This window comes from Saccostrea echinata, unplaced genomic scaffold (assembly GCF_033153115.1).
Source record: "Saccostrea echinata isolate AGI-Se365-2 ecotype Australia unplaced genomic scaffold, CSIRO_AGI_Sech_v1 ptg000025l, whole genome shotgun sequence".
Classification (NCBI taxonomy): domain Eukaryota; kingdom Metazoa; phylum Mollusca; class Bivalvia; order Ostreida; family Ostreidae; genus Saccostrea; species Saccostrea echinata.
Window position 1 is genome coordinate 25,775,070 of NW_026889774.1, and position 12,958 is coordinate 25,788,027.

General features: G+C 32.0%; 1 protein-coding gene across 2 annotated transcripts in view; it reads right to left on the minus strand.

Annotated features, from left to right (window-relative positions):
• The window catches only part of LOC133192267 (alpha-1A adrenergic receptor-like), a 145,239-nt gene that overhangs the window by 16,807 nt on the left and 115,474 nt on the right, over positions 1-12,958 (minus strand). The window contains exons 1-2 of one of the 2 annotated variants that reach the window (XM_061328264.1): positions 8,231-8,331; positions 6,710-7,949 (exon numbers count right to left, since the gene is read on the minus strand). In XM_061328264.1, the coding sequence (XP_061184248.1) occupies positions 6,710-7,583 (874 nt within the window). In that variant the 5' untranslated portion in view covers positions 7,584-7,949; positions 8,231-8,331. Of the gene's footprint in view, positions 1-6,709; positions 7,950-8,230; positions 8,332-12,958 lie in introns of those variants that run through there. The other variant, XM_061328265.1, reaches the window with a different exon arrangement.

Below are 12,958 nucleotides of genomic sequence, written 5' to 3' on the forward strand. Positions count from 1 at the left end.
TGACTATTGACGTAATGAAATATTACAAGCAAAAGTATCTTTTTCATAAAAATAATAAACGTATTTCTTTTTGTTTGTTTATTTGGGCCACAGGCCTGCAGGTCGCTTTCGTGTGATTGATATACAAGGGTATAAAAAATAAGGTATGGAACTCCTCAGATAGTTTACCCAAAGTCGCTGATGAAATAGCAACTTTCTTTTCACATACTAGCAATCTGTATTACTAACAAGGTTCAATCCGAAATTTCATATATTTCTCAATATATGCTGAAATCCAAAGACAAAATCGACGTATTTTTGTATTTTGACTCCCGATCATTTACACTATTTGTACAATGGGATACGAGTGGAAGAATTTTTTTCCGAAATTTATTAGATTACGTAATTATACTCTTTACAAATCTGCTTCTTAACGCCCAGTCTATGCAAAATTTTATCTTATTTCATCAAAAGGTCTTACCATGCTTATTTTAGCAGATTAAATTTTGGAATTCTAAAAAGTATCTAACCAATTCCGGGAAAACTTCTTCCAGTCGTGGCCCTTTTTATAATAGTCAACAAAATGCCTGTAACAGCAGTTTTTTTTTATTTGTAGTCATAAGGAACTATTAGAGGTTAAACCTACACACTATTCATGTGTAAAAAATTAAGACTTAGAATGTTGATTAATCATGCACATACTGTACAATTGCTTGCGGCCACTCAAGCACAGTCTGTAAATATATGTAATTTATACACAATGTGAATGAGCAGGGGTGCAAGCTAGTTACGGCTTAACAAAACTACATGTAGGTCAGTTTTGGAATGGATTCAAATATATCTTGTGAAGATTACGGAATTTAGGAATAAACCTTGGCACAGCTGTAGTAATGAATATTGTTAATATGTGAATATATATGAAAAGAGAGTCGGATTTTATATGTTGTCATTTCATTGGTAAACTCGGGTACCCTCTCTGAGAAGTTCAACACTTTAATTTTTTTTACACCCTCAGAAAGTCGGTCGGATTAAAGCGATCTGAAGGCCTGTTTTTTGAGCCAGTTAATACGCTAAAAATTCCTTTTTCCTGTTTTACATTTTTAGTTATTTTGAAATAATTTTCTGATCACTCGGTCTACATTGTACATTGTAAAAAATGGGTTGTTTTTTTTAACGTGTCTATTGATAATCCCTTTTCATAAATGCATTCAAATACATGAGCGTTGTCTTAATTATGTAAAATCCTTTTTACAGTGAAAATGCGCGTACTAATCGAGAGTGAGTGTGTGAAAAATCCTTCTTTTTTTCTAGCTGAATGTAATGAATACTAAAGGTTTTTTTTGTTCAAAAACACTTTTCAGTCCAATTGCGTGAATAAGACATTTTAATTAAAATCAAACATCAAAGCTTTTATCCAGCAGATTAAAAGAATTAACCGACCCATCAACCATAATATTTTTGTAGTGATTCCAATTAAAACAAAAACCGAAACAAATTAAAGTGTAACTTATCTTCAAAGAAAGAAATCTTATTTTGTAAACAATCGCTGTAAATTTTATAGATTCGAATGAAGCACTACACAAAACAACTAAAATGACCATAACCTTTGGGATTTGACCTTGAATTTAGATTATGGCATTCTATCTACCGATAAAAATTGTTAAACTGAAAATTCGGGTTTCCTCATTTGAAACTTCAGATTTAGAACAAATACATGACGTTGAAGTCCTCAGTAGAAGTTATAACTTATCTTGCCATGATTACTTGATACATGTACATTGTAGATTGCATTTCAATGGCTCCATGAAATATAAAGATTACGAACAGTAATCAAGCTCAAAAGCCTATTTTAACAGTACAGATTAGGAGCAGAACAAAACGGACCTCTAAAAACATCAGAGATGGGATCGGGTGCCAAGGAGGAGTAATCATCCCCTAGCGACAGACAGGTCACATCCCCCATGCGCTCCTTGTTATGACTGGGCAAACTGAAATTCAGTGATTAGAATACATGTGTATCAGCACTACAAGTGGATAAATGTTCGTTAATATGGCCAAGCAGCGAAGGTCCTGCTATTCTAGAAATGATATAAACTGTTCCTAGATGTATTTAAAAAGACTTTGAAACAAAAGGTTTCTACATTTACATATGAGGATGCTGTCAAATTTAAAAACGTGTTATCTATTAAAAAGAACATTTCTGGCAACATGGAAACACAAAAAAAATAACTTAAACGATATCAATCGATGGCATATGACAGGAAAAATAACAACCCCTCCTAAAAGTTACGTAACATTTTCTTAAAATTATTCAACCTGGTTACAGTGTTTAGAGTGATGATAAAGCAAAACTAAAAGATCAAGAGATCGCAGAAAATTTTTCGTCGGGCAAATGCTTTATAGCAGCTTTCCACATCAGTAGAGATACTGCCTAAGATGTATCAAGAAGGTCATCTGATTAAGTTATATTCATACCAATTGTAAACAAGTATTACGAAGTATATTTATTGAATATGCAAAGTGTAAGATTTAAAAAGCGAACTTAATATGGAGCGTTCGAATAAAATGTACGTTTATTTTCTCCTTGGTAAGAAACATAAGGTATTACACGCTAATATAAATTCTGACACAAGAAACTTTTTAATGTATTCTGAAAATACTTGAATTAATGTATTATTCTTAAATTGCTAGTACTTTTACACTGAAGTTGTTAATGATTATATCACAATTTTAATTTGTCGAGTATTTATTTAAAACATTAGATTGGAAAATAGCAGGAGACTTTTTTGATTACAGAGTATCTAATGAAATGAATAAAAACAGATGTTAAACATTCTACAAAGAGGGGTTCACATTGGCTGATTTCTGTCTTATCTAAAATCAATAAACACTCAGCTCCATCTGTTATCTACAATAAATGTGTGTGTTCTTTAATAGCAAATGAATGTAAAATTTATGCTTGGTTTAAAAAAAAAATCCCTACTTTAATTAAATAACATTGTCTGTAAAAATGGGGTTATAAATCTGTCCATCTAGCTAAAACAGACGTCAAGTTGCTAAAAACATCAAACAAATAAGTTTTTATGTACACCTGTACATATACAACAAACTAAAGAATAAGGGCCAATGATACCGGTATATAAAAAGCCAAAAAAGTAAATAAATAAATAAATAAAATAAGTGTGAATTGAAGATACATTGCACATAATTTTGACTCTTTTTTCCCTATAAGTGCAAAGCATGTTTAGTTACAGAAGCATTAAATAATTAACGTAGAACCGAGATTTAAAATTAAGAACATTAACATCCAAAGTCAAAAAGTCTTAAAGTTCACCTGTGTCCTATCTCTTTGTTAAGAATATTAATTTAAAAATAAAACAAGATTAATAAATAAAACTTTTTTATTCATGGCTCCGATTGCGCTTGTCATGTGTATCTGTTCAGAACAAAACAGGTTATATATAGAATTAAACAACAGAGTCACACACATAAATAACTGGTTATATATAGAATTAAACAACAGAGTCACACCCATAAATAACTGGTTATATATAGAATTAAACAACAGAATCACACCCATAAATAACTGGTTATATATAGAATTAAACAACAGAATCACACCCATAAATAACTGGTTATATATAGAATTAAACAACAGAATCACACTGAATAAGAAAGATACCTTTGTATCCGTAACATGTCGTATTATTATGCGTTTATTTTTGTTTTGATAATGAAATCAATGCTTCTTGAAACCAAAAAAACAAAAAACAAAAAAAGAAAATAATAAATAAATAAATAAATAAATAAAAATAAAAATTAAAAAACAAAAAAATGAAAAAATAAATAAAATAAATAAAATATTAAAATAATCATTACCGGATCTTCAGCTTTAAATTTTTGAAGAAAGAGAAAGAATTAATTTAAAAATGAATTGATAACAACTTTCAGAAAATTAAAGAGATATTTGCCTTTAAAATTTTTTTTTTAGATACATGTAAATTTGTACTATTATCTAAAAGTTAAAAATTCCGTAGACAGGGATAGAATTTCCTTTTCTTTTATTGACATTTCTGGACAGAGAGTTCTGTTGGCGATATAACAAAGGCATGTGTTGTAATGTAACAATTAAAGTACCTTTTATCTTTCCCATATCGTTTGGCGGGATATAATTATAGTGAGGTCCGATACAGATTAGTTCTTTTAAATTCCCATTCTCCGAGATAACATTAGCTTTATCACTGACACATGGACGTTTATCATATTTATGAGAACATGCACGTGTGAAAATTTAAAGAAATACCAGATATTAATATAAATAAAGTCCGAGCGATTCCATCGGGAGTGTTTAAAACAATGCAGAGCGGATCTGAAAAATGTATCTACACGTTTTCTTCACATGCATGTACTCTGCCTTCATCATGCATATATGAAGGTTTCCAAGGAGTATTTTACGATTTGGCAGTCCTCATGATCAGTGACTTTACAGGCCATTCGGGATTCTATTTCTACTTTCTCATTTTGTTAATGTAGTCGATATATAGAATTATTTTTGTACACTAAAGATTACTGTACACTAAGTCCGATAAAATAAAATTAAGACATTCAGTCTAAAATCTGTCTCTCAAATGTGAAGACAAAAGAATAATTATATCTGCTGTTTATTGAATAGAAAACACTGTCAAGGATACAGGATTCCTGACTTGTTTGAGCTCATATTGGAATTGCATGTATCTGGTATCTGTCTTAAAATTACGTAACTTGAACGTCATTCATTTGGACCTGGTATAAACAGTGTTTCGTTTGGATACAGATAATTTCGATTTGACAGCAACAACTGAGAACGAGTTTGCATCAAAGATACTTGTTATGAGAATTCGTTTTTGAATAGAGTAGATCTTGTGATAGGTTATAACAAATTGGGTTTAAAAAAATTACATTACATTGTGTTCTGTGCTTTAATTTCCTGTTCTCTTTATTCCACTGAATCTAGATGAATCGACTGTTTAAATTTTTTTTGACTCTCGAAAGACAGAAAGGCGTCAAATTGTTAACTTGGAATTCCCCTGGTGTCAGGAAAGACAAGATTTACGATTTTTCATATTTACCACAGCGCGGTAAAAACAACATTTACAATATGACAAAATAATTAACGGTAAAGTATCTCTCCCCAAACACATCTCTCTTCACTGTGAAGTCGCAATGTCATACATCCAATGTACTATAATATACCTAAACGTATATTTCTACTGATCGTGATTCGTGAGCGCGTCGTTCGGCCGGAAAAAGTAAAAACACATGCGTGGATTACCATTTATAATTTTCATCAACTCATGTAACAACACGCACAGACCACATAGATATAATGACCGAGGACCGCAAAATATTTGTTTTTGCAAATTAGAGATTACATCACCTCTATGAATTACCCACCTGTTTTATTATTGTGACTGATGAAAGGTCGAGAAAGAAAAAAAAATCTGACAAATGAACCAAATATATGCCATTTTTTCTCTCTTTTCTTTTTTCTCGGGAAGGACACAAAAATCCAAAGGCTTGCCCAAATAAAGAGAATGTTATCCTAGTTCAACCATGGTGCTTGACTGGGATTACAGACTAATGTTCATACAATTCAGATGACAATGACAAACTCACGAAAACGCATTACAATAGTTAGCTGAATACTTTACAGATCATAGATTCCATCTGTCCATTAAACAAACATTTAGTCATAAATAACAAATAAGAAAAAAAAAAACATAAGTAGATTGAAAGGAAGCCGTTGTATCCAGATAGAACCCATATGCCAAAACCAGCAACCACAACGAACTCTCGCATAGAGGACTATAGAAGTGTAATAAGCAGGCGAAAAGTGGGAATAGGTTAAAGACATCCTAGGAGATATGGGGCTGAAATAAAATCGCGTACACCCTTAATCTAAATTTAATATTGAGGATAAGAAATCCCCAAAATATTAACTACATCAATATCACAATTAATATATTCACATCATACATGTCACGTCTTTAATTAAAAAATTTTCAACTTATTTCTACGGTTTTATAATCTGATATCTGTGGCAGATTGAAATATATAATAAAAGGAAACTTATCATAAATAATTCATGGAATCACAATTTCTTACAATAAGAAACTGCATTGAATTTTCCCAAATGAAGAATTTACTTTTACTATAGGACTACTTTCTCACGCTATCGATATTCTCATTTCACACAAGTATTTCTCTTTTGATTAATACAGTTTCCCTTTCAAATTCAAATTCTAAAAAAAATGCATTCATATCTTACGGCATTGATTTATCTTTTTCTTTATAAATCAGTGAAGTTTAAATTAAATTTTATTTGCGCAGATACGCAATCGCATGCTATCTTACATGTACATTGTTTATTTGTCAGAAAATGTTGCATTAATCTTCAGGAAATTTAACGATTTGCATCTGAAATAATGATAGTGTATATTTTATTCTTCATTTCATAGGGTTATTCAAATGCATAAAAATTCTTTCTAAAAATAGAATTTGGTTAAAAAAAATCTTGCAAATGTATTGTCGAAATTATTGATATCCATATTCAAAAACTGGACTCATCATAACAAAAATGAATGTAGGACTATTTTAGCATTTAGTTATATCTGCCATGCTGATCAGTAGTGCAAACATGTTAATTCCATAATTAATCAACTTTAAATATTATATCAAACATGCTTCTTACCTAACGGCAGGACAAAAAAGAAAGGGAACCAGCAAAGGATAAAAACCCCAACCACGATTCCGAGGGTTTTAGCGGCTTTTTTCTGTTTGTTAAACTTTATTAACCGCTCTGACATATTCTGTTTCGAGTTTCCATTTAAAGCTGCGTTGCTACTAGTGCGCCCTGTATGAACTCGAAGTTTAATTTTCTTAGCGGATGAATTTCCCAAAGTCGTGACTGTCTCCCCTTTTTCTAAATGTTTGTTATGTTTATTCACTTTTTTGAAAATCCTACAGTAAACAAATACAATAACAAACATGGGGATGTAAAATGATCCCGTCACTGAAAATATAACATATGCTGGTTCCTTATTCACGTGACAACTGGTCTGAACTACTTTCCGATCGTGCCGCCATCCAAATACAGGACCAATGGAAATGGCAAGCGAGACAACCCAAACAAGGGAGATAATCCAGCAAGCTCGTTTTTCAGACATAATAATTCCATGTTGTAAAGGTTTAGTAATTCCAATGTAGCGGTCCACACTGATAACACATAGGGTAATTATGGATCCTGTACACCACAATACATCCACAGAAGTCCAGAAAATACACATGACTGACCCGAAAGGCCAGTAACCCAAAATATCTAATGTGGCCGAAAAAGGCAACACAGACAAACCCAGAAGAAGGTCCGCACAAGCTAAATTAACAATAAAGTAGTTCGTTGTGTGTCGCAGATTTTCATTAATGGCCACTGCAATTAAAACTAAAAGATTTCCAAAAACTGTCATAAATAAAATACTGAAAAGCACAATTCCTGTTATCACAGCATAGGGTAAATCTAGTCCCTCCGAGTTTTGGTACACGTCCAAAGTCCCGTTGCTTAAATTCATATTGGAAGCCAGAAAAGGGGGATTTATGCTCCGTGGTTATACTCCTGACTGATCTTATGGTAAACTTAATTTCTTTATAAACCTCTACATGATGTACTAGTGGCGTGATACGCTGGTCTCGGCCTTCGTCAATATTCAATATTTTCTCGACTCGTCTCAACGAGTTCTCGCGCTTAATTTGGCAAATCCTAGAAATATTCCTTTTTCTTCACAATGTAACCAAGGTTTATGCTGTATTCGTCTTCATTAGAAGATTCTGAAGAAGATTCATTAAGATGGATAAACTTGCTTCATTTCACTGCCAAAATGAGTTGGGTAATTTTATTCACATTTATGAGCTGCTTGCCCTTGCTTCTCTGTACGCGACTACAAAATAAAAAAGAAAAGGCTCGCACTTCCTATTGCTTGCTTTCACACACACACACGTTATGAATGGATAAATTTTGCATATCATTCTGCATTACAATGAGCGCAATGATGCTTCTGTGTGGATTGGTTGAATGTACATGTATTAAAGGATTGCAAGTATGCACTACCTAACTTATAATTATAGTACAAGGGGGGAGAGAGAGAGAGAGAGAGAGAGAGAGATTGTGTAAATGCTGAAGATTTTTTAAACTAATTTACATCAATGAAATTTTTCTTACCTTCTCGTCTTTGATAAATATGGAGCCACAACGTGTTTTTAAATTTAAAAAAATCAAGAAAGTCTTATCCGAACTAGACCGAGTTCCTGTATTGCCATGAAATTTAAGTGCAATAGACTTTGATCAATATGGAAAAGGTGTGTCCTGATTTATTTTTTACAATACACCATGTCTGCAGTAGCGACAGCTGGAGAAACGCATCAATTCATTGTCTTATGCTGGTCATATAAAAATGCTTAATTAAGCTGTGTCAACCTGAAATCAAAAAAATGAAATATTGTAGCAGAAAGAACGGTCGACAGAATTAAACTAAAAAAATAATACATGCATTGGTGCTCTAACAAACTATGCATTACTATGGTTTCAGAGTTTTTACTATAGATTCATCAAGGTAACAAGTGTTTTTGATAAAGAAAATCGAAGTTTTTATAATAGCAAAGTATTTTTACCATGATCGTGAATTTCAAATCGTTCAATTTCATTTTTTCCGATTCATTCATGCGATATTTTTAGAGGAAAGATTAATAGTTAATCAATTTATCATAGTAAAATTTCTCAGAATCATAGTTATCATACTATCAAAGTAAAGTATCAAAGTATTAAATATGTATAATTGTAAATACAGTTAAAGTGACACTGTGACGGACAAACGGGAAAATTGACAACAGTAGAATTTTTGCATGATACATGCAAATTTTGTTCAGTTCTTGAAGATATTAGGTTTCAGAAAATTACAGGTTTCAGAACCTATAAAATCTAATTTAATGGAGAACAACAAAAGTAAAAAAAAAAAATCTTTGTATAACCCATCACAAAAATATTGCTTCACTTCTTCCTCTTTATTGTACGCATGCGCCGAAAAGTTGAAGAATTTTCCATGGATATAAATGTCGGATGACTGAGAATTTTGATACAATCTTCAAAAAAGATGATCATAACTTATTCCTTACTTCTGCTTGCCCCAATTCAATGTTGTTTACAAGTTTCACGCTAAAAATAAAGGACGCGTGACCTTGACACTGTTGACATTGACGATAAAAACAAAACGATAGATACAACATTTGTTTTTCCGGCTGTTATATTTTGCAGTTTTTTTTTTCTTGCTTTACAGTGCAGTTGAGTTGTCAAAACTTCGCTATATTCACATTTCACAGAAATCTTTTGTTTTGTGATACACTTTTCTTAAAAGAAACACCTGGTTTTGACTCATTATGCAACTTTAACTAGACTAAATTTTTGTATAGATAGATACTAATACCACAACTGCAACGAGAAGACATGCATTTTTTGCCAAGAGAAAAAAAAATCAACGAAACTGGCCATTAATGGTAATGTAATTAGTATCATTCAACAAGCTTTTTTTTTCTTTGTTTAATTATCAGTTCTCTGCTTTTCTCTCCTCCTATCAATTCCTGTGTGAAGCTTTAAAACACGGACATTGCATCAACAAAAAACAAAATCCATGATGCCACTACATCTTCACCTACGATGCATGTTAAGGTTTGTATAATTTTGCAATTTTCGTCCCAGCTATTCTTGAAAAAAAAAAATCAGTAGATTTTAAACTCCATTTTGAAACATAAAATATTGTCCTATTCTTGGCCTCACTTCCCTATACTTTTTCTATAAAGCCTTGATTAGGCAAAGTTAATTGAACCTGTATATTCAAGCAACAAACTTGCACCCAGTGATTAATAATTGCTACTTTTCTTGTTATTGAACATGAAAATTTTGCAGGCGTTTTCCTTTCTATTACTATGTAAAATTTGTTATTCCCTATCGTTGCCTTATTTCGTGTCTAAAATGACAAAATGTGTCGGTGTAATTGGAATCTTCATTGGAAAGAGATATTGTAAATATCAGTTTAACAAAATTGATTTCAGGCTTTTGACTACGTTGTCATCGCAATTTCATTTAAACTCAATCCCAGGAAACGATCTTTATTCCCAGAAATTTAGTCAATCCAAATTCTGCTGGCTTATGTATCACATGGAAAATTTGACCTGTCCAATACAATACAGACGCCTTTTATAATAGTAACTGATATTGGTCACGTTGTTTAAGCAAAATAAAACTGTATGATAAAATGCTGGCCAATAAAGTGAGAGTCAGGTGAAAAATGAGTAGTACATGTATTTGAAAGATAACTCAGACAGTTCAGTTCTGCCTTATTAAAAAGAAAAAAAAAAAGAAAAAAGAAATCTGAGGACACGTACGTGACATTGCGTCATGGGTCTTTATTTGAGGCAGACCAATTACTCAGCTCGGAACTGAATTAACATCTAAAGAAACGAGTAAAAACAGCTCTACGGAAGCCATTGCGAAAATTAACAACGAAATCCAATCACGCACGGGTCACCCAGTGCGCCCGGGTCAGCGGTTTGATATCCTCTGAAGCATTAATTTGTGAATCATAATGAACGAATATCGTAATGATTTCAACATTTTAACGAGGCAAACAAGTCAAGATCGATAATTGGGAAGAACATAGTGTCCGCGGAGGTATTTCCGCTAAATTATGCAGTATTTGTGCTTTGGTCCAGTGCAATACATGAACATAAATATCTCACTTCAAACAAAGAAGCAAATTCATTTTTAGATTTTTTTTTCTCATGAAAGCTATAAAATAAAAGTGTCAAATAAAGAAGAAATATTTGACTAATAATTATCTAAAATGGATATAAATAATTATTGATATCCCATTTCCATCGAGAATGAAAAATAAAAAACACCCAATGATGCTCTTAGAAAGAATAAACTTAAATTTGATCGATAGGAATAATTAGCACTTTCTCTGAATAAATGCGAATTTGCATTTTGATATTTTCTGGATCATAATAAGCCTTTGTGTAGATGTTTTTCAAGCTTACGGTCGATACAGCATTACGTATTCCGGCCTTACAGATCCAAAATGCCCCTTTTTAAAATAAACTATTCTAATATACATAGCCAGAAATGAACACAATTTTAATGAAACCAATAAAAAAAGCTAAGAACTCAAAAACACGTCCACAGTCTCAGAATTCATTGGAAGGTAAATTAGTTATGCAAATCGAAAGGAAATAATTTAAATAACGCTAGCGCAATTAAAAATTTCAATTGCAAAACTATGTTTGATATATTCTTCTATCAAAATGATTAAATATCTATAACAAGATTAAATTTGAAAAAAAAAAAACTTGTAAATTTGGTTTGGAACATTATGTTCTACACCAGTCCTCTGCATGGAAATTTTGCAATGTCATTTTCTTTCAATTAAAAACGATACCCCTATATGTAAGACATGAAGAACCCTTTTATTCATCCCTTTCTTCTACCGCAGAGGAATTGTCTGTATTTTGATGACATTCTGCAAACTTGAAACACTCTCCAGCAGAATTCAAACTTTTGGCTCTCTTAAACTTCCTTTTAAAAGACTTTAAAATATCAGTCAATAATTTAGATATAATCTGTCACAAAAATGAAAAAAAATGCCCATATCCAGATTGTGTATCAATTAATTAACTATGATCAAGTGCATGTCAGTTGATGATAAATAGCATATACATTGTATTTCAAATTTATAGAATGTGAATCTATGAACTTATCCTATTTAATGTGAAAATTTGATAAATATCAATAAAAAAATATGAAACATGAAATATAATCATATTACAGGAGTTATAGAACCAAACTTTCATATTAGAAGTCTGTTGCATATCAACGCATCATTAGATTATGACGCGATAGTGCGATGTGGCGATGATGCAATAGTGCGATGGGGATGATACAATAGTGCAATGGCGACGATGCAATAGTGTGATGACGACGATGCGATGGTGTGTTGACGATAGGGGGTAGCACGATGGATTTATATTAAACATCACTTCATCGTGCCATCGTTTCATCGTATCGACGCGTTATCGCTTCATTTTCCATTGCACAGTCGTCATTGCATCACTGTGCTATTGTCATCACTTTATTGCGCCAAAGCATCATCGTCATCTCACCATCGTATCATCGCACTGTCGCGACATCCACACCATCGACCCAAACTGCAGTAGTAAAATAAATGGCACTGTCCGGGTTTTATAATACTTCAAAGAAAAAAACAACATTGTAAAGATATTAAATTTTGCCTTTTTAATTTTGAAAACAAAATAAAATCAAACAATGATCATTTTTCCCCTATTTAGCTCAGAATATTATATATACACAGAAATCTCTTTGTTCCATATAATTAAATATCGTGTAATTTTCAGTCTCTTATCTTAGGCATAAACACATTATGAACTTTATGCGAATAGTTGAACAACCTTTATAATACATGATGGATTGCTAGCTTTTTCTTTTAATTACACCCTTGACCAGTGAAAGTTTTCGTTTATTAGGTAATGACTTTAACATTATCGACCATTTATTGTTCTGAATCAGGGAACACTCTAAATTTTGTGATTTATCTTTTACTTCCTCGAAGTGAAATATATATTTTAGCGAGGTATGCACATTTGTTTATAGACTACCCCATCCCCAACCAGATACACGTGTATGTTTCAGGAATTATTCTTATACATGTATCATACATTTGCAATGAAAACACAAACAATAACATTAGAATAAGGGTTTCAGTAAAAAAAACAAAAAAACAAAACAAAACAAAAACATACTCGCAGCATTAAGAGGCGTCATAATTCTACGTAATGTCACGATATAGAAAAATGCCGTAACGCCTTTCGAAAAACGCCTTTA